This window comes from Syngnathus acus, chromosome 1, assembly GCF_901709675.1.
Source record: "Syngnathus acus chromosome 1, fSynAcu1.2, whole genome shotgun sequence".
Taxonomy (NCBI): domain Eukaryota; kingdom Metazoa; phylum Chordata; class Actinopteri; order Syngnathiformes; family Syngnathidae; genus Syngnathus; species Syngnathus acus.
In genome coordinates, this window is record NC_051087.1 from 9,111,944 (window position 1) to 9,138,430 (window position 26,487).

Genomic DNA, 26,487 nt, shown 5'->3' on the forward strand with positions numbered 1-26,487 from the left:
AAGAAAAAATAAAAATAACACCCATACGTGTGGACCGGCCAGTATTATTAATTCTGCGGAAAAAAAATATTAAATTTAAAGAGTGACATAAGATTTTGGCCCAATGCCAGCAATTTGTAGAACCTTAGGGGCAGGGGGCAGTGTTCCATCAGCTCCATTGATTGGTGCAGTTTTTCTTTCTCTCCAATATATTAGTATTCATATTTAATGCACAAAGCGCCAAAGCATGACATTTTAAATGAATGTGGCTACATTTATAGCTATGAATGGAGTTGTTTCTTAACGCTAGTAGCCTCTGATTTGATTGGATTTCAAACCAGAAATATGATCTAGACTAAAACTGTCATCTTCATAAAACTTTTATCAGTACTTAAAGGCAATGCTTGGTCGTTTTTGTTGGACTTGTACATTGGTGCACTTGAATTTTGAGTTTCATTTTTTCCCCCTAACTTGTTGTTTGTTTACCCTGCAGACACTTTCTGTCCACTGCTGGTGGTACTTGAGAAAGAATTATTATTTGAGATGGTAATTGTGTTCAAGAACTACTTCACAAGTACAGAGACAGATGAACCAAAATGCAGCTAAAATGTTCAGACATTAAAAAATAGTACATTTGATTACCTGTGAAATAGCAACAAGTCTGTACATAAAGCAGGTTTTGCGTTTCATGACGATTTCATGTCTCCACAGCAGTTTGTGCTTGCCCAGTTGTTGCTCAGTGCACGCACGCACGCACGCACGCACAAGAAGCAGGCGTTGCGCGCTCCCGAGCGCAGAACGCGCAACAAGCGAACCAGCGGATGATGCGAGAGCGCGCACTCGGAGAACAGAGGACGGACGGACGGACGCAAGGCGATGCCAGGAGCAGGAAACCATAGGCTCTGACGGTCCAGCTGTTTATGGGTGCGCGTTCATTTAGAATATCAGTAGCTTTTAATTTGACTCAACTGGCACATTTATTTTTAATCTAAAGCACGCGGTATCCGCCCTCGTTGTTGCGACTTAGCAGCACAATTGGTCGAGGATGCATTTTCACGTCGACGCTATTTGGCTCTAAGTGCAGAGAAGCATGTGTTGGAACAATGTCGGAGGAAGATCCGCAGTCATGACAACAAGAGGACGAGGGTTCGCTGAAGTCTAGATAACGACAGAGGTCCACTCGGGCTCTGCGGCTCATGTTTTTCTTTGGTCGGGTATTTGCATGCCACAAACCTGATCGGAGCTATATAGAGCAAGGCCGACAGCCCGTGGCGTCCGTGGGCATGAACGCCGTGGGAATGAGGGTACCGACGTGACGCACAGTGCAGCGGGGACGTCATCGAGTGGACGGAGGTCCAGCAGAGAGCCCTCATCAGTGGAGCAGGAGGTGGGGTGGGGGGGGCGCCCAGTTGTTGTTGGACCCCAAATGACTGCTTCACTGTCTGCTGTATCACCCGCCATTGCCTAAAGAAGATTGCATTGGTTTTTATGCACCGGCCAGTGTAGTGGAGGGAGCAGAGAAACAGGAGGATGGAGACGCAGTGAGCGAGGAGAAGAAGGAGGAGAATTGACGGTAAGATCTGGACATAAGCTATCAGGATGCACCCCGCCCCTCTCCATGTCCCTCTCTCTTTCCATCTCCTCTCTTTTTCTCTGAATGTACACACGCACATATACGGCGATCGATGCAATGGGGTGACAGCAGAGGTTCCTCTGGATAATTATAAGAAAAATATTTATTTCATGTTTCTATTATACAAAATGATTATATATATTTCAAGCTTTGTCATTATTGTTTTATATATATTTAAATATGTATTCTTATATATTAGATATTGTCACAATCGTGGCAATCTCAACGGTATACTATGCATTTTCTACCCTTGACCATTCCAATGATTTTATCATGCAAGGTGATAGTAGACTAAATACCTCTATAATAAATAAAAAAAAGTGTATTATTTATGCAGGTCAGTACATCCATTTGGACATGTAGCCTAGGGAAGCCCGAGAGCATATAACCTTACAAAAATGATGTCGATTGTGCAAGGATGGACTCCACAGTAGCTCCATTTGTGACCCCGTTTTCAGCAAGGCAAGCTAGATGTGAGGATGATGAGTATGATGTGATGCCTGGCTTGGTTGCCATTAAGCTGTATAGGTCAGTAGTGTGCAAGTGTGAGGCAAGCTGTGAAATATTAATGTGCACGAGATAAGTGTCCTGCGGGCTTTGCCAGATAGAGAGGTCTCAGAGCGTACCACCAAAACGTCACATCATGAGGGCGATGCTAATGAACCTTCTCAGCATCGTCTGGCGTCCTCATTGCACGTGCACCGTTCGATCTGTGAGGACCGGTTTAGCCAATTCACGGTGAATTTGAACACACACGAGAAAAAGATTAGCATCGAGTGAGAGAGTGTTCAGAATGAATGAGAGGTACGAGGTTGGGCAAGCCTGCACGGCAGCGGATGGAGGGAGGCAGACGAGCAAAGGATGAAAGGATGGAGGAGAGAGAGACAACGAGGAGAGATGCTCAGTGGCTGACGGGACGTCTGCTCTTGTGTCAGCCTGAATTTTAGCTGCATGTGTAACCTTCACTTTGTGAAGGTAATGAAGTTGAGCATCGTATGTTCACCAGCTGGTCACATCATGAGCACTTGCACAATCTAATTAGATTCAAAATAAGCACTCTTTGAAATAGCCTGTCTTTGCAAAAATAACAATGCTCCCTCCGTTTTGATGAACTTTCCCAAGAAGGTATTCATTTAAGCTTACTTTTACTAGTGTGCTTATACTTTGATCCAAACTTGATTATAATGGATATTTGAAGTCTCACTTTGCCATTAAGTATGTGTGTGCTGCATGGTGCATGCGGAGGAGAAAACAAAATGTAATCAGGTGTGCTTTCAAGTACGGGTAATTTATGTCGACACCCAAGGCGCAAAAGAAAGAGAATCGATTCGTTTAAATCCTCAGACACACGCGCACACACACACTCAACTGCATTTGAGATGGATTTCTTTTTGCTATAAGTACTTTCAAAATCGCACCATATTTGCTCCAATTAAATCTGATTGGATACATTTCTCTAAAGACTGGATGGTGACCATTTTTTATAGATTCAATTGAATGGAAATATCATGTGGCTTTTATACAGTGTCATAGTAATATGACTAACCTGTGGCTTTTCCCAGTGATTATTTGAGTTTATATTCAGTGTTTCGTGTTGAAATGAAAAAGAGCATGTCAACAGTGAATATAAGTCCACCACAACACAATCATGGCGACAATATCCTTTTGTTTGAGAACCATCGAAACTAAAACTGAGCTTTTGCGGCATCTTAATGGCAAATGCTGGCATCTTGTGTTAGCAGGAGGCATCTATTTCTTCTTCTTCGCCATTTCTCATGTTTTTGAAACGTGTTGCAAAAAGCCCTAAACAGAGAAAAAGAAAATCACAATTATATAAACCAGCAATGATACAGAAACACAAAATGCACATACTGTGTCATCTGGAGTCGTTCAGAGTCAGTTTTTACCCAATAATACGACACATAATCATATGAAAAAAATAAAATGTATCATACTCACCAAAGATGCTGGTTATTAAATACATTGATGTGTGCAGGTTGCTGTTTTGCTATTCAAAGTTGGCTACAACAAGCTTTACTGAACCAACCAGTCTGAGGGAGGAAAAATGCCGATGTCATTGATGGACAAATTTGAAATCTGTTTAACAAAATACTTGCAATGCTGATAAAATTAATGTTGCTTTTGCCAGCATTAGTCATTCTGAAGGCTCTGGGCAGATTACATTGACATTGTAGCTCATACGGGGCTGGAATATGATTGGACGGGCGGGGTGTGTGTGTGTGGGGGGGGGGGGGGGGTAGCGTCTATTTGACGAGTGAGCAGAGAATGCAGTGAATGCTCTAGTGAACCTGTGAAATCAAATGATCTCAAAAGGGAGAAGTACATCATTCACAGTGTGACCATTCTTGCTCCTGCAGTTAAGAATAACACCGGCGGGCTTGTAATGATGTTTATGAATGACAGTGTTAATTAGCAAGGCTGAGAGGGTGATTTATGGCTGGATAAATAGAGATGAGGTGACTCCAGGGCTCAAACGCAAGTCTTGTCAGCTGAGCTCTCGAAATGAAAAGCATTCAAATATTAAGGATTTTTAAAAAATGACAAAGGAAGTATATATGCTATACATGGTGATCTTTAGCCAGTGGTGTTTTCAAGACACTGCTATTATTTTTTTCCTCCCAACATGCGCTCCACCTAGAAATTCTCTAGCTGCAGTCTATTCAATCTGCCTGCAAACCAGAGCTATATTGAACTTGCTCAGCTCTGTCATACGGCGGCTTTGGTGCCTGTGTAAGCGGCTGCAGGGAGACTTTTTATTGCAATGACATTTGGGCTCTACTATTCCGCTCTTTGTGATACTGTGACATTTTGAGTCTCTTCCCTGCAACAACATACACTGATGCACAAACCATAAACAAAAAAACTGTCAATAAAATGTTTCTAAACAAGATCTAATTTTTCTGTGTCCTGTGTTTCATGGAAAATGAATAATTAATACTGAGATATTTGGCTTGTTTTGGCGTCCTGAATACTTTCTTCATCTTGCAGAAAGTTTCTAAGCCAACATTATAGTTTCCTTCGGTTTCATTTTGAATCCAGACATGATACAGTGAAGTGAGTAATTTCTATTTTTGTCATGCTACATTATAATCCTGCATGCCTCTTGTAAATTCTTAAATTGAATAGATTAAATTTGAATAAGTGGAGAAACAACCAAAGCTCTCTCATTCAAATTAAACCAAAAGCCTAAAATGATTATGGAAATATAAAGAGGGAAAACTGGAAGAGAAATTATTTTAGTTACCACTGTGCACATCACTGCATCTTCTCATTTGATGCTTAATTTCCGCTACTGCGCTTTATAAATGTACAGCGCTCAAAGAAAAAAATTGAGCAATATTGTAAATCCTGGAGATTTTCAGATACCGAGAAAGCGCTATGAGTCACTGGGACGCAGCGTGCTGTTATCTCAGAGGATGCGTGCCTGGGGTAGGATTACAAGCTTGATGAAAATGTGAGGAACCTTATCAACATTTAATCAACTTTCTAGTTGCCTTGAGACGATATGTTGTTCTTCAGGTGAAAGAAACTCTACCTCCGTTTCACATGCACAGCCTTTTCACAAAGCAGCTGTCACATGTAGTACAAGTAAACTATTACGGTTTTCATGTGTTGTTTATCATTACTGTAGCTTGACTATTTGTTTTAGTAGGCTACACATGTACCGATTATCACGCCAAATTGAGCTTCTTTCCCATCTTCCGATCAAAATCCGCAAAAGCTCAGTTATTGGATGTCTAAAAGATTCTTGCGCTATTATCCTGTTGTGTTGAGAGATTTTCCCCTTCCCGACCAAAAAATGATTGTTGCTCACAATCATTGTTGTTCATTTCATGCAATCACAAATCCTTGTGAAGTTAACATGAACTACCGCTTTCATGCTTGTGATATGAAACATTTCATTTCTCAGTCAGGAAGGACTCAAATAGAGGAGCAACTTGTTGAGTGTGTGCGGTATGTGTTTCTGATTACGCTCATTGCTAGCAGTCTCTCCTTTTCCGATTCAAGTAAATACAAAGACCTCGTAATTTACATAATTTGGAGCTCATGCTCAAAATGTCACTTGTAGAGTTAATAGAAGTTTTATCAAATTATTGATCAAATTAATTCACTATGTTCATTTTGGTAGGGTTGTCTAGAAATTTGAAGCCACTTAAAAGTCAACCATTTGCACAGAATTGATAAGCTCTGGGATTTCCACTGCACTTATTTAGGGAGCAATTTTAAGGAGTGAAGTTAATGCTAATGTCCACAGAGCTGAGTATGGGCTAACTTGTCAGATTCTTAGCAAATGTTTTTGACCGTGGTTTTGATGTTTGCAACAAATTGTGTAGAGAAGATTTGTATCGCTACATCCACCCAGATTTTCACAGATTTTGAGTTAAAAGCAATCTTGCATTTTTCTGAGTAAGCTATATAAAACGTAGCACATGTTCTTCTTTTTCTTGCATTTCCCTGCAGATATTTCAACTTCATAATCTTGCACCAGACAGCAGAACAAATACCAACAGATAGAAAGCCAAACTATTCCCATAATTCAGGGATTCCCAACCAGCTGGTGGCATTTCAGGGGATGTGAATTTTTGGACTGATAATATTGTAGATTTTCTTTCCCCCTCTCAAGATCAAAATGCGGGAAATGCTTGAATGATTACAGAAAGTTGAATGTTCTTAAAGATTGCATACTTTGAGCAGGTGGTGTCTCAAAAATGTGTACAAGGGATGTGGCGATAGCAAATATCACTTCTGTTTGCCCTTCTGGCACAATGTGCAGCCTGGTAGCTGAGGTCATAAAAAGCAGTCAAGTTTGAAAATATGTCTGCAAGCAATTTGCTCTAAGTTTTGTGTGCGGGCATTGTGCTTGCTACTGTATCCAACAACAAATGACGAAGGTCTCAACAAACAGTGGCCTGCATTACGTGCAATGTTGGTCCTAGAGCTTCCTTCCGACTTGGCCTCGAGCGCTGTCTTTGTTTCCTGCCGGTGACAAACAAATGACTGACGCGTGGCGACACCTCAATTCCCCGGACTCACGCATCGACCAGACAAACACACGGACTCTAAAGCCCCCTAAGTGGTCGGACTGCAGCGTGCAGTCCTGCTGGAGCTGTGGAGGTCAAGTGTGTGAAACTACACTTCAGTCTATATCAAACAAAGAGCGCAGTGGAGTGATTTCAAATCCACTTCAAATGTGTAGATATTATGGATGATAAATTTGATGCTGCACTAAAAACTGTTTATTTCCTGGTGTCAGACTGGTAATGTTTGGATCCCACCCTCATCCTTTGACTCCCCTTCACACACTCACGCATTCACTCGTCCATTAGCAGCACAGCACCGCACGCCTGTTTTGTCACTTGGTGCTTTATAGCAAATTACCCTCGGGCATGCTGCACTCTGCAGCCAAATGAGGAGGCAGTTACTCTCTGTTGATTTTATGCTTACTTTTATGACTGTGTGAATCTTTGTACCTGTGTGATTGACATCATTTTTTACTCATTTTCCGCAGTCAGACTTTATTGGCTTTGACGTATCACTTGCTTTGAGTCCAGCAGCTTTTGTTTTTACGACCAATGCCGAGTGCGACTTATATAAGCGATGATAGCTATCCGTTGGTTAGCTCATCAAGGACTTTATTTCCCTTGCTAAGCGCACTTGCAAGGATGAGACACCTTGTTGTGACTGGTATTACTGGTTTTGTTTGGTTTTGGGGAGTCTCTACATCACAGGTGTCAAACTCAAGGCCCGGGGGCCAGATACGGCCCGCCACATCATTTTATGTGGCCCGCGAAGACAAATTGTGCTTCAAATTCGTGTGTCATTACTAGAATTGCAAATTGTCTTCACTTTTAATAATATATATTTTTTTAATATTTGACCAGTTTTTACTCGTCTGATTTGAAAACAAGTTATTTGTCAGTTTGTTTTGTAGCTTTTACTGTATATAATATGAGGTGCTCAAACATTTATTTGGGTTGACAGTCATAATAGCCCTCCGAAAGAAGCTACAATACGGCCCGCCAAAAAATGAGTTTGACACCCCTGCTCTACATCAAAGTACCAGATACAAAAATTGATGACTGTTTGCTATCACAATCTGTTATACTTGCATTGAGGCCAATCAGATCCAGTAGATCAGGGATTGTCAACCGGTGGTCCGCGGCCCTCTAGTGGACCGTAACGGTATTGCAGGTGGTCGGTGAAATTGGAAATGGAAACTAATTGTAATATTTTTTTAAATAAAAATTAATTCAGTATTTAGTTTTGATTTGTTTTGTAGCTAATTTTCTGAATCATTTACCCATCCAAATGATGTCAAATGGAGCTGAGATTCCCAAAATAGACATACAGACGCTGTATAAAACCACTTGAAAGCCCCTGCAGTAGATGAAGACTCACTCTCGCCTACAGCATGGCATTACTTATTGAAACAATAGTTTGACATGGTGCACAAAAGATGTTTACATGCAGTCAATATTCAGGTTAAGGTCAAATTTCTGATTTCTGAAACATTCCAAATGACCCTGTTAACATGACAGTTGCTCCCATGCTTGAATATCTCGATATAATCGGTGGTGCACGGACGTGAAGCAAAAACCCCAGTACTGCCAATGTTCAGTTTTGAAAAAGGTTATTGACTGCTCATAAACGTAGAGGAGGGATTGAGATGAGAGAGAAACAGAACAAGGGGCCACGAGTGGAGACAAACGAACATGCCGGTGAGGAATTGTTAAAAAAATGAGTGACAGCAGCAAAGTAGAATCTGGACACATTTAAACTTGATTGACGGGCAAGAAATAAAATATATATTTATCAGGGTGCCAGTGTCTTAAATGCAACTGTTGCTGCTGATGCTGGAGACTTAATTGGAGTAATGTCAGTCCCTCCAGAGAGAAGAAAACTGGAGCTGCTCTTCAAAGCTGAGCCACTTGCTTTTTCTTTTTCCAACACCAGTTTTAATTATAGACACATTTTCTGGACGCTGATTTATTTTTTTCTTTTTGTTGTATGGATTTTAATTTGATTTGATTCGGTGTTGTTTCACTTTAAATTAGTTTACAAGGTTTATTATTTAATTACTATGTCATATTTTTGTAACTTCATTTTAATCAATTAAAGGCATAAATTAAAACTCATTCAAGGCGGCCAGTGGGGGATTTGGACATATTTTGCCAACTTCTAAGATATTTTACAGTCATAAGCAAAACATCACCGTGTGTTTTGGTGTGGGCACCTATGCGCGGCGATTCCTGGCCGTGTGTGATTTCACTCCAGGCCCACTCACACACACACTTTTCATTTAGATTGCTGCTCTTTCAAGTAGGCCGGCCGGTGGCCCGAGGCTGCATCCTGGTTGCAGGCAGGGAGCGCCGTGCTGTGAACAGGGGGACTGGGTGTGTGGCTTTGTCAAGGCCCATCAGTGTCCTTGCTCTACTTACTCTGCACCAACACTTAAGGATGTGTGTGTATGCAAGTGTTTGAGTCAAAGTCTATGTGTATGTGTGAGAGAGAGAGAGAGAGAGAGAGAGAGAAGTGGGGAATGCAAGCAAAAAAACATGCCGCCATAAGGCTTTTTGGCTGAGATGAGACATTTATGTGTACTCGAATTCTTAGTGTGTGTCCTGTGTGTGCGCGTGTGATAACACTGGAGAGGGTCTCATTCGAGGGAGTCTTTTTATGTACTGTTATTACTGTGTAGGGTTGAGTGTGTGTGTGTTACTGTGGTCCTAAGGCCTTTATTACAGTTGTGTTGGTTCATTGGACTTCAGTGGATTGGCAATTCTATTTTTTTGGGACACGTAACATGTTTTTCAAAACGTGTGGCAACGTGTGCATTAATGTTAGCTAGCTCATGTTGTGCGCGAAGAACATGCACAACATGTAAATCGGAGTCATTGAAATAAATGGAATACATGGTGTGGATATGGTTTTACTTGAGCATGGTTGAACTTGGAAATCGGATGTAATCTGTCTAATATACCCGCACGAGTTGGAGACACTGTGTGTATGTGTGTGCGCGCGTGTGTGTGTTAGGTACATTCTCTTGCTTTAGCCCGTGCATGTCGGACGTTTGTTAAGGAATGACCTAAATCTGTCTCGCGTCATTACCAAACAAGAGGTTGCAGAGAAGCACAAGTCATAAGTCAGCACACACAACGTGAGTACACTATTTACTTCATCTTGCAAAAACACATATGTCTTTTGATTATTTTTTTCCACACTGTGAATATAAGCCCAAATATAACCCTGAACCCAGTTCAACTTAAAGCAGAAGTAAAATAACGCTTCAACAACACCCCACCCCACCCCACCCCCACACACACACACAATTCTAGCAACAGGATGCAGTTCAGCCTCAATCTTTCTCCCATTCAGGGTTTTGTGTTGAGCAGCCATCTTCCTCTTGTTCCTCGTGCTCTGGTGTGCACGCATCATGTGTTTTCTGTGCCCTGTAACAGTCCACTGCAGTGCATTGCACATTCACCTACATTTTGCTACATTCAGCTGTGGAGGCCGCCACTCCTTTTTAGGGGGTGGGGAGATTGTCTCTCTGCTGCATCATTTATTTAGGATTACTGAAAAGTGGCCTAATGTGCGTGTGTGTGTGTATGCACATGCATGTGTGTTTGTGAGTGATTTCACCAAGCAGCGTGTGGATAGAAAGATTACAATTGTTTTGTGGGTCATCGGCCAGTGTTGCTCCGGGGCTAACTACCGACTTTCAACACACCATCACGCATATTTACTGTTCAAAATACAGACGTACACAAACCCAGCATGTCTCTTTGCTCTCTCGCTCTCTCTCTCTTGCTCTCTCTAGCCATCGCTCCCTCCTTCCCCAGACTGCACTGGGCTGTCACCATGGTAACAGCAGATTGAGAGACTTTGCTGCTCGATTGCTCAATTGTTATCTCGCTTTCTCTCGCGCTCTCCTCTCTGTCTGTCTGCTATTCCGCCCTCCTCCCGTCTGCTGCATTTCACATGTGTGTCCCACTGTGTGTCATTCAGCATCCATCCAGCAAGTGCAAAGATGTGAGTACACAAACATCATTATTATGCACAGACGGAGAGAGTGCAGCTCTTCACTCCACATGGCTCACCTCCGCCTCTGCTTCCTCCCCAGGCTCTCCTAACGCGGCTGGTGGTGTGACAACCCGACTCTTCCTTCCCGGCATGGCGGTGTCGTTGTGCTTCTTGGGCGTGTGCGTGCTTATTTTGGCTCATGTCACCCCTTCCAGTCAAGGTACGCCTCAGCACCCCTCAAGCAAGCGTCATGTCAAGATGTTGACACCTGCGAAAACGGGGATTTTAAAGTGTAACAGAAAATACTAATAGACCCGCCGTCTATGTCAGAGGTCGTAAATCATCGCGCCGAGCGCCCCCAAACCAAGCGAAAGGCCATCTTTGCAAAGTTTTGGAAAGACGCTGACCTACATAAACACAAGACTATGAGCACAATCGAAGTTTGGCCATGGGGAGTGTTTTAAAGCTTTCTGTTGCCGCTCCTTAATAAAGCATCAGTCATTCAGCACCATGGAGAGTTACGACACACGGCCAGCATACTGATCACACGGGCGTCGTGAGCGCGCTTTAATCCTCGTTCGGCGACGACCTTTTCATGTGTACACGCCACTCTGCTTGATGTGAACAGCAGATTGCGGTAATACTAATGGGATTTTGTCCAGTAACCCGGGTTTAGATGGGTTAATATGCCTCTTTGGATGTAATGAGGTCAGAAAATGAAAATCTTACTGCTGGTGGTTCACATTTTGTTTTTTTTGCATTGTGTTTGGATTCAGACTTACTTAGTTTTTTTTTAAATACTTACCAGACATATTAAAGAGCAACCACTTTAAGTTATCATTCACAGCAGCAGTTTTATGAGTAAATATCTTTTCTTCTCCTTTTTCCCCGCACTTTCCTGCATCCTCCCTGCTACATCGCCAATCATCCTGACATGTCAGCCATGTCCCGGGCCGCCATGCCATTCGGACTGTTGCGCAGGGAGCTGGCTTGTGAGGGTTACCCCATTGAACTGCGCTGCCCGGGAAGCGATGTGGTGATGGTGGAGACCGCCAACTATGGACGCACCGACGACAAGATTTGCGACGCAGAGCCTTTCCAGATGGAGAACACTCAGTGTTACCTTCCAGATGCACTGAAGATTATGGCTCAGAGGTGTGTGTGGGTACATGCGTGTGCGCGCTCCACTACTTTGTGTCTTTCATAAAAGATGCAAATCGCTTTGTCGCTATGATTGGATACAGCTAAATCAATGGAAGCATCTGCTGTTTGCAGCATACTCCACACCGAACCCGTGTTCGACGAAACACTACACCCGGCAAATGCTTTTGTTGTGTGTTTGTGTGTGTGCAAGTGCAATAATCACTCCGGCTAAATCTGGTTGCGCCATTAGCTGTGTACTCAGCAGCGTTTTCCTCGAAGAACAAATCAATACTCGGGGCGAGGAGACAAACGGACAGCCCGTTGCTTCTCCTTTCCTGTAAATTAATCACTCTCCTTCTTTCTTTTCCCACTCCATCCATCACTGTTGCGCAGGTGTAACAACAGGACGCAGTGTGTGGTGGTGGCAGGGGTAGACGTTTTCCCAGACCCTTGTCCTGGAACATACAAATATCTGGAGATCCAGTACGAGTGTGTCCCTTACAGTGAGTATGAATTTGCATATTTCTATACATACGTAGATATACAGCATATGTACAGCATACAAATATATAGGAAGCAACTATGAATGCATAAACATACGGTGTAATATATAAGTATATATATATATAAAATACCATACACACTGTTCATATGAGCAATAAGCAAAGAGTAGCATAGCATGACTATATTAACATGTATGTGATTATTTATTGCACACAAAGATTCACCATATGGGCAAAAGTATTGGAACACCTACAGTATCTGGCTTGAGATCTTTTAAATCCAATCAACTGGGACTGGCAGCATAGTGATAGGCAAAATATTTTAAGAAGAAGAATGAACGCTCAGGAAGAAGTGATGAAGACATGTGTCTCAATACTTTTTGATCATGTGGTATGAATCCTTCAAGACATTTTTATAACCTCCTTCAGATGTTTTCTCTCCTCAGAGAGGGGGTGTGCTTGAAATGCAAACAGAAAGTTGAAGGAACAAATGAGAATTGTATTTGCAAACTGTATGTCTCCTGTGTGTGTGTGTGTGTGTTTGTGTGTGAGTGTGCGCGCGTGCGTGCACGTGTGTGTGTGAGCGACTGTGTGTGTGTGTGTGTGTGCGTGTGTGCGTGTGTGTGTGTGTGCACGCGCGCACGCACAAGAGAGAGGCACATGTGCATCTGCGTGTGTGTGTGTTTCTTTTCCAGAGTTGCACCAAGCCCAGGAGTTGCTCTCTTTTCTCCACAGGAGTTGAACTTAAGGGAGGTGGAGGAGAATGAGGAGGAGGAGGAGGAGGAGGGTGGTGGTGGAGTGGGAATAGTAGTGATAAAGGGATGTTGGGCTAAGGGGCTGCTTTTGGGTACAAAACTGTTTGTGAGAACGGCACTCATAATCTGTGCAATTCTTTCTTTACTTTCTTTTTTCTTCTCTGTCTTTCCTCCTCGCTTGCATTCTTGACTCCTTTCATTTCTTCTTTTCTTCCCCCTCTGATTTCTCTTTCTTTCTCTCCCTCTTTTTTTTCCCTATGCTTGAGTAGAAGTGGACCAAAAAGGTAAAGACAATACATTGTAGCATCTTGATCTCCTTACCCACCTTCGCCCCTATTTCTCTCTTCCTTCTCTCCCTCTCTCTCTTACCATTTCTCTCTCTTCCTCCTACCCTAGGACGTTGTTTGTAGTCATGCTGGATGTTGCCCCCCCCCTTTTATTCCATTTCTCCTCTGTTTTTTTTTTCCCCCCCATCCTTCGTTGTATGAGAATCTGTGCTTTTATCCAATTTGATGCAGGTTCAGCATACACTCCGTTTTCTCTCTTCTCTTACTCCTTTTGCTCTTTCTTTCCTGGTTGATGTCATTGCACATAAACAATTCAATAGATTGCTTTCTTTCTTTCTTTCTTTCTTTCTTTCTTTCTTTCTTTCTTTCCTTCTTTCTTTCTTTCTTTCTTTCCTTCTTTCCTTCTTTCCTTCTTATTTTGTTCTCTGTAATTCTTTTCTATCTTTTCTTGCTTCTTTCCTTCTACTCTCTCTTTAATTATTTTTTCCTTCCTTCCTTCCTTCCTTCCTTCCTTCCTTCCTTCCTTCCTTCCTTCCTTCCTTCCTTCCTTCCTTCCTTCCTTTTTATGCTTATTTTTCTTTTTTCTTCCCCTTTAGGCAGAGCCCCTTATTTATCTTCATAGGAAAAATAAGACCAAATGTGTGTGATGGGTCTGGATGTGTGCCTATCAAGCACTGCTAATAAATGTGTGTGCGTGTGTGTGTGTGTATGTGAGTACATGTGTGTGTATGCATGCCTTCTTGCATGCTGTGTGAGACTGTACAGTTAATGTTTGTGTCCATATATTTATTTTTTGACATGTGGGTGGACCAATTTTTGTGCTCGAACTAACCTGCCCTCTCATTCACTTCAAGGCAAAATGTAGCCCCGCCCTCTGCGCCTCTGATTCTACCTCACATTGCACTAACCGACACGGCGATGTACCTATAACATACTCACACAACTTTCATTGCAGTGTCCCCTGTTATAGTACTCACCACACGTACACACACAAAAACATACACAAACATGCACACTCACACACATACACATTCTCAGACACACACGCTCAAACACACACGCTCACTTATACGTCTTGTGTTTTGCTTGCCTTTGGACATCAGCACAGGTTTTTAAAGCCCTCTGTGTCTCCTCTTCTTTGTCTTTCTTTAATCTCATTGCATCCAATGCATCAAATTTTCATGCATCAATCTGTTTCCACCCACAATCTCTCTCTGTCTCTCTGTCTCTTTCTCTCCCTCCCTCATGCACATAAACATACACACATGCACACACATGCGCACACACACCATCATCCATCCGCATCCTCTGTCCTCTCTCTCACATCCTTCTCTCTGACAACTCCAATCTCCCAGTTTTCGTCTGTCCCGGATCACTGCTCAGCATCCAGCCACCTTCCTCTCAGCTGGAGGCAGAACATCAGTCAGGGGCGTGGTGTAAGGACCCCTTGCAAGCTGGTGATAGACTATACGTTATGCCATGGACACCGTACAGGACCGAGGTGCTGTATGAATATGCTTCCTGGGACGACTACCGGCAGAACCGTGTCACCACTACCTATAAGTGAGTGTGTGTTTAACAACAACAAATTGTGTGTGTATGTGCGTGTGTCATTGGACACAGTATTTTAATGGAGAAATGCACACCCCTAATTGTCATGTTAAAAACCGACGTGCGTTCCCTCTCTTATCCTAGACTGCCAAGTCGTGTCGACGGGACAGGTTTTGTGGTGTATGACGGCGCCGTGTTCTATAACAAGGAACGAACACCCAACCTGGTCAAGTACGACCTGCGGACACGCATTAAGAGTGGCGAGGCGGTGGTGGTCAATGCTAACTACCATGACACGTCGCCTTACCGCTGGGGAGGGAAGTCAGACATCGATCTGGCAGTGGATGAGAACGGCCTCTGGGTGATCTACTCCACTGAAGCCAATAATGGACGCATTGTGGTCAGCCAGGTAAGACCTGGCAAAATTTGATAAGCTACAGCAATATTACAGTTTCTCTCCTCACCTTTCCACCTCTTCTCCAGGTGAACCCGTACACCCTGCGCTTTGAAGGCACGTGGGCCACGGGCTTTGACAAACGTGGGGCGAGCAATGCTTTCATGGCCTGCGGCGTGCTGTATGCGGTGCGCTCGGTCTTCCAGGATGACGAGGGGCAGGCGGGCGGCCGCGTGGGCAATGATATGGTGGTTTATGCCTATGACACCAGCCGGGGGCAAGAGCTGCCCATTCAGATACCCTTTCCCAATCCCTATCAGTACATCTCTTCTATAGACTACAACCCTCGAGACAACCAGCTCTATGTGTGGAATAACTATTATGTTCTACGATACCCGCTTCAGTTCACGCCGCCCCCACCAACTAAAGGTCTGTTGATCCAGAACATGGATTGGTGTAACTGCAAGGAGCTTTCAGACCTGAAGTAAAGTTTTTTTCTCCCTCCAGGTCCCCTTTCTTCTCTGATGACAACGGTCCGCTCTTACACAGCTACAGTTGCACTGACTCCCGTGCGACCATCAGCCTCCCACCCAGTGGGCGTCATCAACCGAGGTCCTTTTGACCAGAGGCCAATCACAGCCATGGTCCCCCTAACGCCCCGACCCCCTTTGCGAGTCCCCTTGGCCCCTGGGGGCCCTGGGCAAGTGGGTGGATGCGAAGGAAGAGTGGCCGCAGGGGTACAGTGGCCCCCTACTCTGAAAGGGGAGACAGTGGAGAGGCCCTGCCCCAAAGGCTCGCTGGGTAAGTCAGATGTAGGTGTGTGTTTGTTTGATCGCGTCAGCGTTATATTACGCGTGTGTGTGAGAGTGTGTATCTTGTTTCCCTTTGAAATGCAGTCACATGCCCTCTCATTGAACTCCCCTTCACATGACCTTAGCTATACTTTTTGCAGTCACGGTCCGTCAACTCTTCCTCTCGTTGTGCAGCTGTCTTCCTCAGTCCTACCTCAGAGGAAAAGAGGACATCTTCACGTTGTGCTTCCTAATCTTGTTTAATAGCTAAATTTGGAGCCGAGATAAACTGGGGAATAATTTCCCATCAAAAATGAAGTGTTGCATCTTATTTGCGGACCTGTAAAACAATCAAATGAACCAACATATCTGCATGTTATGGACTTTAATTGTTTGGTCATATGACTCACCCTTCTTGAATGTCTGTGCCCGTGTCTTGTTCTGCAGGTATAGCGTCATACGAGTGCATGATGTTGCCAGTGAGCTGGAGCTCCAGAGGTCCTGACCTCTCAAATTGTACTTCTCCTTGGGTCAGCCAGATTGCACAAAAGGTCAGTTACATATGTACACACCTTGCAGAAAAGGCATGTTAACAAGCAACTTGCACTTTAAATGTCAAACAATAAAAAGTGATTCTGAACACGGCTACCTTCCTCCAGATTAAAAGTGGTGAGAATGCAGCAAACATAGCCGGGGAGTTGGTCAACCTGACCCGAGGACGTATCTATGCTGGTGATGTCAGCATGTCTGTAAAACTAATTGAACAGCTACTGGACATCTTGGACTCCCAGCTTCAAGCCTTGAGACCAGCCAATAAAGAGTCTGCGGCCCGCAATTACAATAAGGTGAATTGCTCCTCAAATTCATGCCAATGTGTACTTGACCTTTTACTGGAAAGAGGAACCAAATGTCAGCCAGCGCTGATACGTGTGACACAGATGTTGTTTGTTCTCTTTGTAGCTGCAGAAAAGGGAACGCACATGCAGGGCTTATGTACAGGTAAGCAACGGATGGAAAATTAATGGACTGATGAATCACTGATGGAGGTGGATAGATGGGTGAGAAATGATGGGATAATGGATGAACTAACAGAAGGATGTAAGATTGTTGCACGGAGAGATGATAGAGAGATAGATGTGTGACAGATTTAGAAATGGATGGGTGGATGGTAACAAATGTGAGACGAATAACGCACAGATGGAATGAGAATGGATAGACAGGCGGAACATAAATACACTGGCGGACAAATGGACATGATTGAAGGTGATGCTGATTGATGAAGACATGAAAAAGATGGCGATGGATGAGGAATAAATGAACGAACGAACGAACGAACGAATGAATGAATGAATGAACGAACGAACGAACGAACGAACGAACGAACGAACGAACGAACGAACGAACGAACGAACGAATGAATGAATGAATGAATGAATGAATGAATGAATGAATGAACGAACGAACGAAGGATGGATGGACGGATGGGGGACCAGATTGAAAAATAATCGACACAGAGGGGATCTTGGACGGATGGATAAATGGATGGATGATGCGAGACAGATGAATGAATGGATGACAAACGGACTGCTGTACAGTGCACAGATAAAAGGATGCAAGTTGGGAGAATGGACGGATGGACGCACTCATGGATAAAAGTCCAGATGAATGTATAAACTGACAAAAAAGGGAGGTTGGTGAACATACACACTAACAGATTGTATTGCACCTTTCTCCTTCTCAGGCTGTGGTTCAAACAGTGGATAATCTGTTGGGTCCCGAGGCTCTGGTATCCTGGGCTGACATGAGCGGTCCTGACCAGTCCCGCTCTGCATCACTGCTGTTAGACGCGGTTGAGAAAGGAGCGTTCTTATTGGCCAACAACCTCTATGAAGGTCGATTCAGTGACAGAGCACCAAACGTCGGTATGTTGTCTGTCGTCCCGAACGCTGACTATACCGCCTTTTTCAAACAAACTCCTCATCCAGTGGTCCCCCCGTGTGTATGATTAGATCTGGAGGTGTATGTGCTAAACACAGAGGCGGACATACAGGACCTAACGTTCCCACACTCCTACGACAGCGACAGCATCTTGCAGATCTCAGCCGTGGCCCTGCAGCAGTACAGCAATAATGGTAGGAAGCACACTCATCACGATATTAAAACAGTGAAGAAACCACAATTGCAATGGATTGTGGCATTAATAGTGTGAGAATCAGTTATAACATATACAGATATGCCTATAAATGATTTTCTTCCTTCACTGTGCAGGCCAAGTGAAGTTGGTCCTCTGTCTGTATAAGAACCTGGGCACCTTCCTGACCACCCAGAACTCCACCTTGCGGCTCGGACTCGGACTTGGACAGGGCTCAGACGTCAGGCGCAGGAGCCTGGTGGTCAACTCCCACGTCATCTCAGCTTCTGTGCACAGAGGCTCCAACAGAGTGTTCCTCTCTGAGCCCGTGGTGTTCACTCTCAGGCACCTGCAGGTCTGCTGGGAAATGCAGGCCACTTTGACAAGAATGATTCATGATGACTTAAGAGTTGGTTTTGTGTGGTATCCACAGCTGGACAACCACTTTGGTCCCAACTGCTCTTTCTGGAACGCCTCAGGGGTTTCTGGCACCGGCAGGTGGTCCACACAAGGATGCCGCATGTTACACACCAACAATACACACACAACATGCGCCTGCAATCACCTGTCCAGCTATGCCGTACTCATGACATACCAGCAACCTGCTGTAAGTAAACACACAAACTTGTGTTGACTGTGGTTCCCATATTATAAATGACTGCTAGATGTTGTCGTGTTTACTGCATGTTCAATGTTTTCACATTAGTATCTGCAAGTTTTAGTCAACAGCAATCACCCGGAGAAAAAAAAAAAAAAAGTGCGAGTCATTTCTGGAAGGCTTGTATGGCATTCTCTTGATTAATTATGGCAACACTGCTGCTTCCCAAATTAGAAAGGCTGATAAAATATTACTATTCCTAGTAGTGTTCAGAAATCAGATCCCATTTTTGCACTAATTTGTAAGATAAAGGCCTTTATTAATTAATCATTCAATTATCTCGAGTCAAAGCTGTGAGAGATATTTCTAAACGCTGTAGGCTGTCGTGAAATGCAATTCAAGTGCTCGATGTCGTGTTTTCTCCTTCTGTCATTGTAGCTATCCAACACTCAACATGCTCTCTTCTTTCTTTTTGATCTTGAAAGTCTGGTGTGGGAGTAGAGGAGCTTCTGGTCTACATCGTCTCCTGGGTGGGCATCTCTATTGCCGTGGTGTGTTTGGCCACCTGTCTCACTACCTTATGCTGTCAAGCGGCACCCTGGCACACAGACCACAGCACCATCCACTGCAACCTGTGGGCCAACCTGCTCATAACTGAGCTGCTCTTCCTTGTCGAATCCAATAAGACGCAATATACCGTAAGTTTTTGTCCATCTACAACTCGACGGGGGCTTGTCAAACTCTTTTCCTCCCTCTTTTGTTGCTTTTCCGCCACTTATATTTCTAGGTGGTGTGCTCCATCATTGCCGGGCTGCTGCACTTCTCATTGCTCTCGGTGTTCTGCTGGCTATGTCTGGAAGCGGTGGAGCTGTACATTTTGCAACGTGAGGTGTTTGAGGGTCGTAACTCCAGGCGGAAGTATTTGTACCTGAGTGGCTACTCTGTACCCGGGCTGGTGGTGGCTGTGTCTGCAGCCATTGACTTTAGAGGCTACGGCTCCAAAACGTTGTAAGTTCATCGCAATACAATTATCAAGCGAGTGTCTTTTCGGATCAGACGGATAAATACTTTCTCAACTGGGTCAACGAAATCCATGTCAGGAGTTGGGGAAGCATTTTAGGAGGGGTCGGGGGGGGGGGGGTCACTATCATCCTCAATGTTATTTTAGTAACGGCACAATTTCTGATACCACCAAATGTCTGATGTTCAGGATTGGAATTGTATATTTATGAGTTTTTTTCCTTGAATGTGTGCACAGCTGCTGGCTGCGAACGGACAATTACTTCATTTGGAGTTTCCTTGGACCCGTGGCTGTTATTATCACTGTGAGATTTTGATTTCTGCCCTCACGCACAATCAACCATATTATGCGGTGTACAGATGTGTGAAAGTAGAGCGCTGACAGTTTGTGTTATTGTCTCCAGCTTAACCTTGTAATCTTAGTGATGACTTTACATAAGATGCACAGCACTGCGGCCCTCAAGCCAGACTCCAGTCGCCATGACAACTTGAGGTTTGTAATTGTCTCTAGATCTGTGGGCAAAATGTTAACAGTTGAGGTGATCCATCCTTGTATTTCTTTATGTTGAGTTTATTTCATAAATTGGATTTGAAATAGCAATTTTGTATGCTTTGTATGTATCAAAATGATTTCAGAAGCTGTGCTGCTATTGCTTCTACACGCTGCTAATGGCTTTCAAAGAGCACTTGATGCCCATGCTTAACACAAATTTTCTCCTGAATAAATACAATTTAGAGTGAAGTTTGTCATGGTAAGATAGAAAGCGTCAACTGTGCTCAGGATTAAGTGGCAGGAAGATCTGAAGGCTGTAAAATGGCACCATTTATTCTCACTTAGCCAAGTAAATACATATAGTAGCTTATACTTCTTAATTAGATTAATTTCGGACCAGTGGTATGAATACCTATTTTAAAAATGACGATGATGTGATGTTCACATTATGCATTTTGCAAACAACGTTGTACAATTTTATCAGGCAAATTTTGCAGTCATTTTTATCTTTCCGCACTTCCTCCTGAGCAGTTCATCTTAATCTCCACTAATTGAAAACTGAACACTTTTTGGATTGTTTTTTTTTTTTTTTTTTCCTTCTTCTTCTGTTGTATAAAGGCCATTGCAGCTTTCAGCATGTCGTGAATGTTCTCTGAAAGTGGCTTTTTTTTTTTTTAAATGAACGCTAGCCTTGTAAGAGAAACTTGAAAAGAAAGGAGATAAGATACACGATTACACTTGCACATGGAAAATTCACATCAAGGTGCTTACAGTAGCGTTACAATGCTCTCGATGGCTTCTGTTTGGGTGCAAATTTTAGCTCGTGTTCTTTTCTTCTTGGGCTTGACAAGGTACAGGAGTGAATCGGATCTTGAATAAAAACTTTTCTCCATTCCATCAACTTGTGTGTCCAGGGCGTGGGCAGTGGGCTCATTGACGCTGCTCTTCCTGCAATGTGTCAACTGGTCGTCGGGCCTGATGTTTTTGTCGGCGCCTTCTCTCCTCTTGGCTTACCTCTTCGCCTCCCTTAATACAGCGCAGGGCTTCCTCATCACCATCCTGCACTGCACCCTCACCAGAAAGGTTAGTCTCAGAGGCGAGCATCGATTTCTTGCGCTCGTACGCCGCCGATGCTTTGTGACGGCTGCTCTGTGTTAAGGGTCAGAAAGACTACGGCCGATGTGTGCGTCTCTCCCAGTGCTGCGCAACCTCTTCATCCAGCTCTCCGGACTCGGTCAAGGGTGCCGCGCTGCGCTCCAACAGCCGCTACAGCAGCAGCCAGGGGCGCAGAGCCACGGCCAACAGACAGGTGCACGCTCCACTTCACATGCTTCCTCCATATCTTGCGGACTTTTTCTCGACACAAGCTTGATTTGACTGTCTGCCAAATATTCCGTCCTCCAGAGTCGTATTAGGAGGATGTGGAATGACACGGTGCGAAGACAGACTGAGTCATCTTTCATCGCCGCTGATGTCAACAGCACCCCACCTCTTAACAGAGGTGAGCATCTGCTTTATTCTTTTTCTTTTTTCGTATACATTTTGTTATTTCGCAGTGCAACGTGTAATCGTCGCTTTTCTGCACACAGCTGCATTGGGGAATCATTTCCTGACCAATCCAGTGCTGCAGACTCATGCAGGCGCCTCTCCTTATGACACCATGTTGGCACAGGGATACAATCAACCCTTCACCTCCTCGGGTATGCTTTGTCACAACCTCAGTGGGCTTATTTTCTGTACATGAGTTAGTTGGTGGTTTCCTTCACCACACTTTTATTTGTGAGAGTCCTCAAGTCTGCAGGAGTGATAATGTTTATTAGACTTGCATTAAGTTAAGGTTTCAGAGTCAACTTCCTTTATTTTGACATTGCTGTGTAATATGCTGTTCGTTTTTTCAACTATATTAAGAGTACACGTGGTTTAGGGTTTGAATTTGGCTCATGGTTAGCATGATTGTATGGATTTTCTTCAGATATTCTGGCTTCCACCCATATTCCAAAATCACGCACACTATTATCATTGAAGACTCTAAATTGTCCGAAAGTGTGAATGGCTGATTGTCGAAACGTGGCCTGTCATTAGCTGGCGACCAGTCCAGGATGCACCACTGATGATAAGAGGAATAGAGATTGTATGGATGGATTACTTCTTAGTGTTGGTGTCATGAGTTTGTTTGTGTTCTCAGAGAAAGCAATTTCCATCATACTTTGTGTTTTTCATACTTTTGAATCCAATTTGAATCCCATTATTTTTGCTGGTGACACATGCAGAAAGAGTTTGGTCTTGGTGGATATGCACGTTACTTTTTGTTTCAACGGATCATAGCTGTATATACCTTAAGGCTTCTGTGATTTGTTTTTATATTTGTGTTGGAGTGTTTTGACTTTTTTCCTTTGTGTGTCTCTCTTACGTGGACCAGTGGGAACCTTCCGAAACAAGAGTATGAGCTCTTCTTTACTGTGCTCACCCAAACCATTTAGCACTGTGGTTGTCTTCATCGACCACCCTTTCATATTTGCACACATTAATCATACATATTGAATCGCAATGACATGAACTTCTTGTTTCTTACCACATTGAAATGCACCTTTAAAAGTGAAAGTCTAAATCTTTGGGAAGAAGCGCTACTCATTTGCTCATACATCTACTCATGCTACTCCTGTCACAATATTATTTGCCATTTTATAACTTGACATTTCTTGTTTCTTCCCATAGAAGTTGGTGTGTCGCAAAGTCAGGAGTCCTGTGGAGTGGACAGTGTGTGTCTCAACGGAGGCTACACTCCCAATACCTTCACCCTACATGGACTGGGGGCCATGCCTGGATCCCGAGCCGGAGTGGTGGGTAGCACAGACCTTCTGAAGGACGGAGGAGTCGGGATGGGAAGTGATGACATCTCCCCCGCCCTGCTGACCCCGCACGGAGCCGCAGATCTGGGCACCGGCGCCGGAATGCGTCGCAACCTGTCTGACGCGGCTGCACTGGAGAAGATGATCATCTCTGAGCTGGTGCAGAGCAACCTGAGGCCTTCGGGCGACATACCCGCCCCTCCCGAGCGCTACGGAAGCCTGGCGAGGCCTCATCATCTGGACAGGGCGGCCCTCGCTCACACTGCCACGCTGACGCGGCACGCACAGCAACCTCAGGAGGGCTGGGCGGCCACCATGCAGCCCGCAACTCGACACAACGCACAAGAAGGTTGGCCACATTTGAGGCACCACCTACAAAGTGCTGAGACGCATTCCACGTCGCATGAACAAGAACATGGCACAACACCACGTGCACAAGATGGCTGGTCGCACGCACGCACACCGGCAGATGCTGAGTCCCGCGAATTGCTTAAAGATGGGGAGAGGCTGCAGCTGCAAGGCACTCTGGGTCGTCGGGGGCTCCAGGAGAGGCAACAACCACGCCCCCCTGATGTTCAGGCTCGGCCATACTCCACGCTCAGCCGCACCCCCGGCACACTGTCCCGCCACCGCAGCACGGCAGAGTCGGGTGGAGGGACGGACAAAGAAAGGGAGCGAGACCGGGATCGTTACAGAGACAGACCCTTGCCGCCGCCTCCCCCGCCACCCCCACAGGAGTCCGAGCCCTTGTACAAAGCGCTGGAGGAGCCGCTTCTGGTCAAACAGAGGGAGGCCAGTGTAGACGCTTGGCGAGGGGCGCAGGACAGGGAGAAGGATGATGCATTTCTCCTCAAAAGAGATGGACTTATGGACGAGTGGAGGGGAGGTAACAGAGCAAGGGAGGAGTCTTTCAGCTCTCAAAAGAGAAATGGGGACATGGCTGAGTGGAGAGGTGGAATGGAGAGAGGAAGGGAGGAACCTCATCTCCTGGAGAAGAGAGACGGAAGGATGGATGCATGGCGAGGAGCAGAGACGGACCGGGAAGAAACGTTCATTACGCAGCGAAAAGATTTTGGGGTCGATGGCTGGAGAGGCGGGATCGAGAGAGACAAGGACAGAGATGGTTGGAGAGCGGGATTTGAACGAGAGAATGACAAGCAGAAAGACAGAGTGCTGGATGTGTGGCGTGGAGGGGTCGATGTAGATAGACAGGAGTCTTTCTTGCTTGACAGCAATGACGGCGGTCTTGATGGGAGGAAAAGAGGAAAAGAGAGAGGCTCTCTCAGGTACCATGGCGACCGAGAGGACTCCGACGGCTTTACTTTGCCTTTGACCCCTGATCTTGACCTCGACCCCGACACCTCACCTATCTACGCCCAGGATTCAAACCCGTCACCACTGTACCCCGGAGACCGTCGCTCGCCGCCTCTCGGTTTCTTCCCGCGAAGTTCACCCCCAACTAATATCTTTGCTCCCCGAGACACTAATTCTCCTCCCAACAATCTCTACCCCCGCCACTCCCCCCAAGTGTACAGCCGCAGTAGTTCGCCTCCTCGCTTCTACAGCCGCACCTCGCCGCCAACACTCTCCTACCCTGACAGTAGCCCCGAAGGTCTAGAAGAGCTCAGCCCTGCCAGCCCACCCCAGCAGCCCGCCCTGGAGCTGCCCTACAGCCTCGGGAGACCCCCTCTCGGCCCACGTCCCAATCACCTGCAGACCTTTTATCAGCCGCCGCCGCCGACTAACGGAGACGCCATGTACACATCTGAGCCATCTTCGGAAGGAGACGACGGTCAGATGCAGCGGGTGACGAGCCTGTGACTAGGGCGGTGGTGATCGGGGCATAGAAATCAGGGAGGCGGAGAAAAGCACAACCAACAGTGTTGAAAACTAGCATTTTCTAATGAGGACCCAATGAAGGTTACGACGATGCCAGAGATGGCTCCTCCCTGCTTTTATCTCCCGATCACCACGAGACTCCCCCTTGCCCCGTTCTCATTTTTTGTTACTTTCCTAGAAGTGTGACTCATTGGTCGTAACTCTTCCTCAGCGTTCCTTCCCTGAACCCCTGCTGTGTCTTCCTGCTTCATCAGTACTTTCTTATTGGCCCACGATCTGACTTTGTGTCAGTCAACCGGCTGGGTTGCACCCCTCCTCGTAGCAAGAGAACAGTGTCGTGACGGATCAAAGCACTTGTGTGTTGCCAAAAAAAAAAAATCCTTTCAAAGAACACGTGCATGACTTTCTAGTGGCTCTTACGAGACCATGCGTTCTGTACGAAGGAAGTGTTCAAGTGCAAGTGAATGAATGTGTGTGTAGCTTGATGAGCATGCGTGTGTGAAAGGTCTGTGTGTGTGAGAGTGTGTATATATATACATATATACAAATCTTTTATGATTAATGTATCACAGATTAATGTATCACAGAGGAGCATTTTAGCATTGTCAATGGAGGTGGGCCCTCCTTCAGATTTTCAACTTGTTCCATCACATCAAGACCAAAACTTGTCCTCCAGTCGCTATTAACTGTTGGCAATGGAAGAGTTTTCAGCGGCGTCGTCATAGCAACAGGACTATTGTCTCCAGAGCAGATCATGTGAAATGAAACCACAGAACTTTTTCTGCAACCCCTGAGATTCTTGTACATACTACCCTCAAGTGTTCTAATTGTCTTGTATTGCTATTGAAGTTCGAGTAAACGTGAAATTAATCTTTCGTGTCCAGTCTTTGACTATCAAAGGCAGATGGTGCCTTTCAGACGTAGGTCTTCACTGAGCGAGCCATCATCCAAGCACCAAAACAACTTGCATTGCATCTGAGATTCTGTCTGCTCAAAATGCCGAGTGGCTCGTAACTCTGGGAAACCGGTTGGCACAGTTCAACTGTTACCTCCAACAACACTGGAATGATAATGGTCTGGAGGGTTAATGGCGTGTTAATAGATCACAAAATGTTGTCGGTTTGAAGTTTTATGTGTTGCAAGGCAATGGGTGTGTGCCCATAATGAGTACATCAGCTATGAGCGTGCTTGTGAGTAAGGAACGAATGGTTCACCTTCAGTAAGTTAAGCCTTCTGCCTCTCGGGTTCTTTTTTCCTCGGGGCATGTTTTTTCTACAATAAATCAAATTAGACGCCAAAGATGGGGCCAAAGGTGGCTGTTTTCTACAGATCATATTTGTCATGTACTACTGACAAGTCGTAATTCCCCGTTTAAACAGTTGTGAACGTTGCAGGTTTAAACCTTAGACCTTGTGACCATGCCGAAATGTCCTCCAGAGAGATACTGACGTCTCAGTTACTCTTGATGTTGCGCCA

The 26,487-nt window shown here is 44.9% G+C and overlaps 1 protein-coding gene across 3 annotated transcripts; it reads left to right on the forward strand.

Moving 5' to 3' along the window:
• Nucleotides 1-792: 792 nt before the first annotated feature.
• Nucleotides 793-25,881, forward strand: LOC119122938 (adhesion G protein-coupled receptor L1-like). 3 transcript variants are annotated; one of them, XM_037251643.1, is made up of 26 exons: nucleotides 793-1,552; nucleotides 10,758-10,877; nucleotides 11,599-11,812; nucleotides 12,194-12,303; nucleotides 13,328-13,342; nucleotides 14,701-14,908; nucleotides 15,041-15,305; nucleotides 15,380-15,719; nucleotides 15,798-16,091; nucleotides 16,529-16,632; nucleotides 16,741-16,926; nucleotides 17,042-17,080; nucleotides 17,823-18,003; nucleotides 18,091-18,213; nucleotides 18,350-18,567; nucleotides 18,646-18,819; nucleotides 19,296-19,508; nucleotides 19,598-19,818; nucleotides 20,069-20,135; nucleotides 20,235-20,323; nucleotides 21,238-21,406; nucleotides 21,483-21,632; nucleotides 21,728-21,824; nucleotides 21,913-22,023; nucleotides 22,743-22,763; nucleotides 23,039-25,881. In XM_037251643.1, exons 2-26 carry the CDS (start codon nucleotides 10,808-10,810, stop codon nucleotides 24,991-24,993), a joined length of 5,634 nt encoding a protein of 1,877 aa, XP_037107538.1. In that variant the 5' UTR covers nucleotides 793-1,552; nucleotides 10,758-10,807; the 3' UTR covers nucleotides 24,994-25,881. The 3 variants fall into 3 exon arrangements, with proteins under 3 accessions (XP_037107538.1, XP_037107553.1, XP_037107545.1); XM_037251658.1 differs by lacking the exon at nucleotides 22,743-22,763; XM_037251650.1 differs by lacking the exon at nucleotides 13,328-13,342.
• Nucleotides 25,882-26,487: the final 606 nt, after the last annotated feature.

Excerpts from the sequence above, each read along its gene's own strand:
- LOC119122938 (XM_037251643.1), top strand. The coding sequence starts at position 10,808 with ATGGCGGTGTCGTTGTGCTTCTTGGGCGTGTGCGTGCTTATTTTGGCT. Across the intron at positions 21,407-21,482 it reads ACTGCACCCTCACCAGAAAG|GGTCAGAAAGACTACGGCCG; the intron begins GTTAGTCTCAGA and ends CTCTGTGTTAAG. Across the intron at positions 21,825-21,912 it reads CACCCCACCTCTTAACAGAG|CTGCATTGGGGAATCATTTC; the intron begins GTGAGCATCTGC and ends TTCTGCACACAG.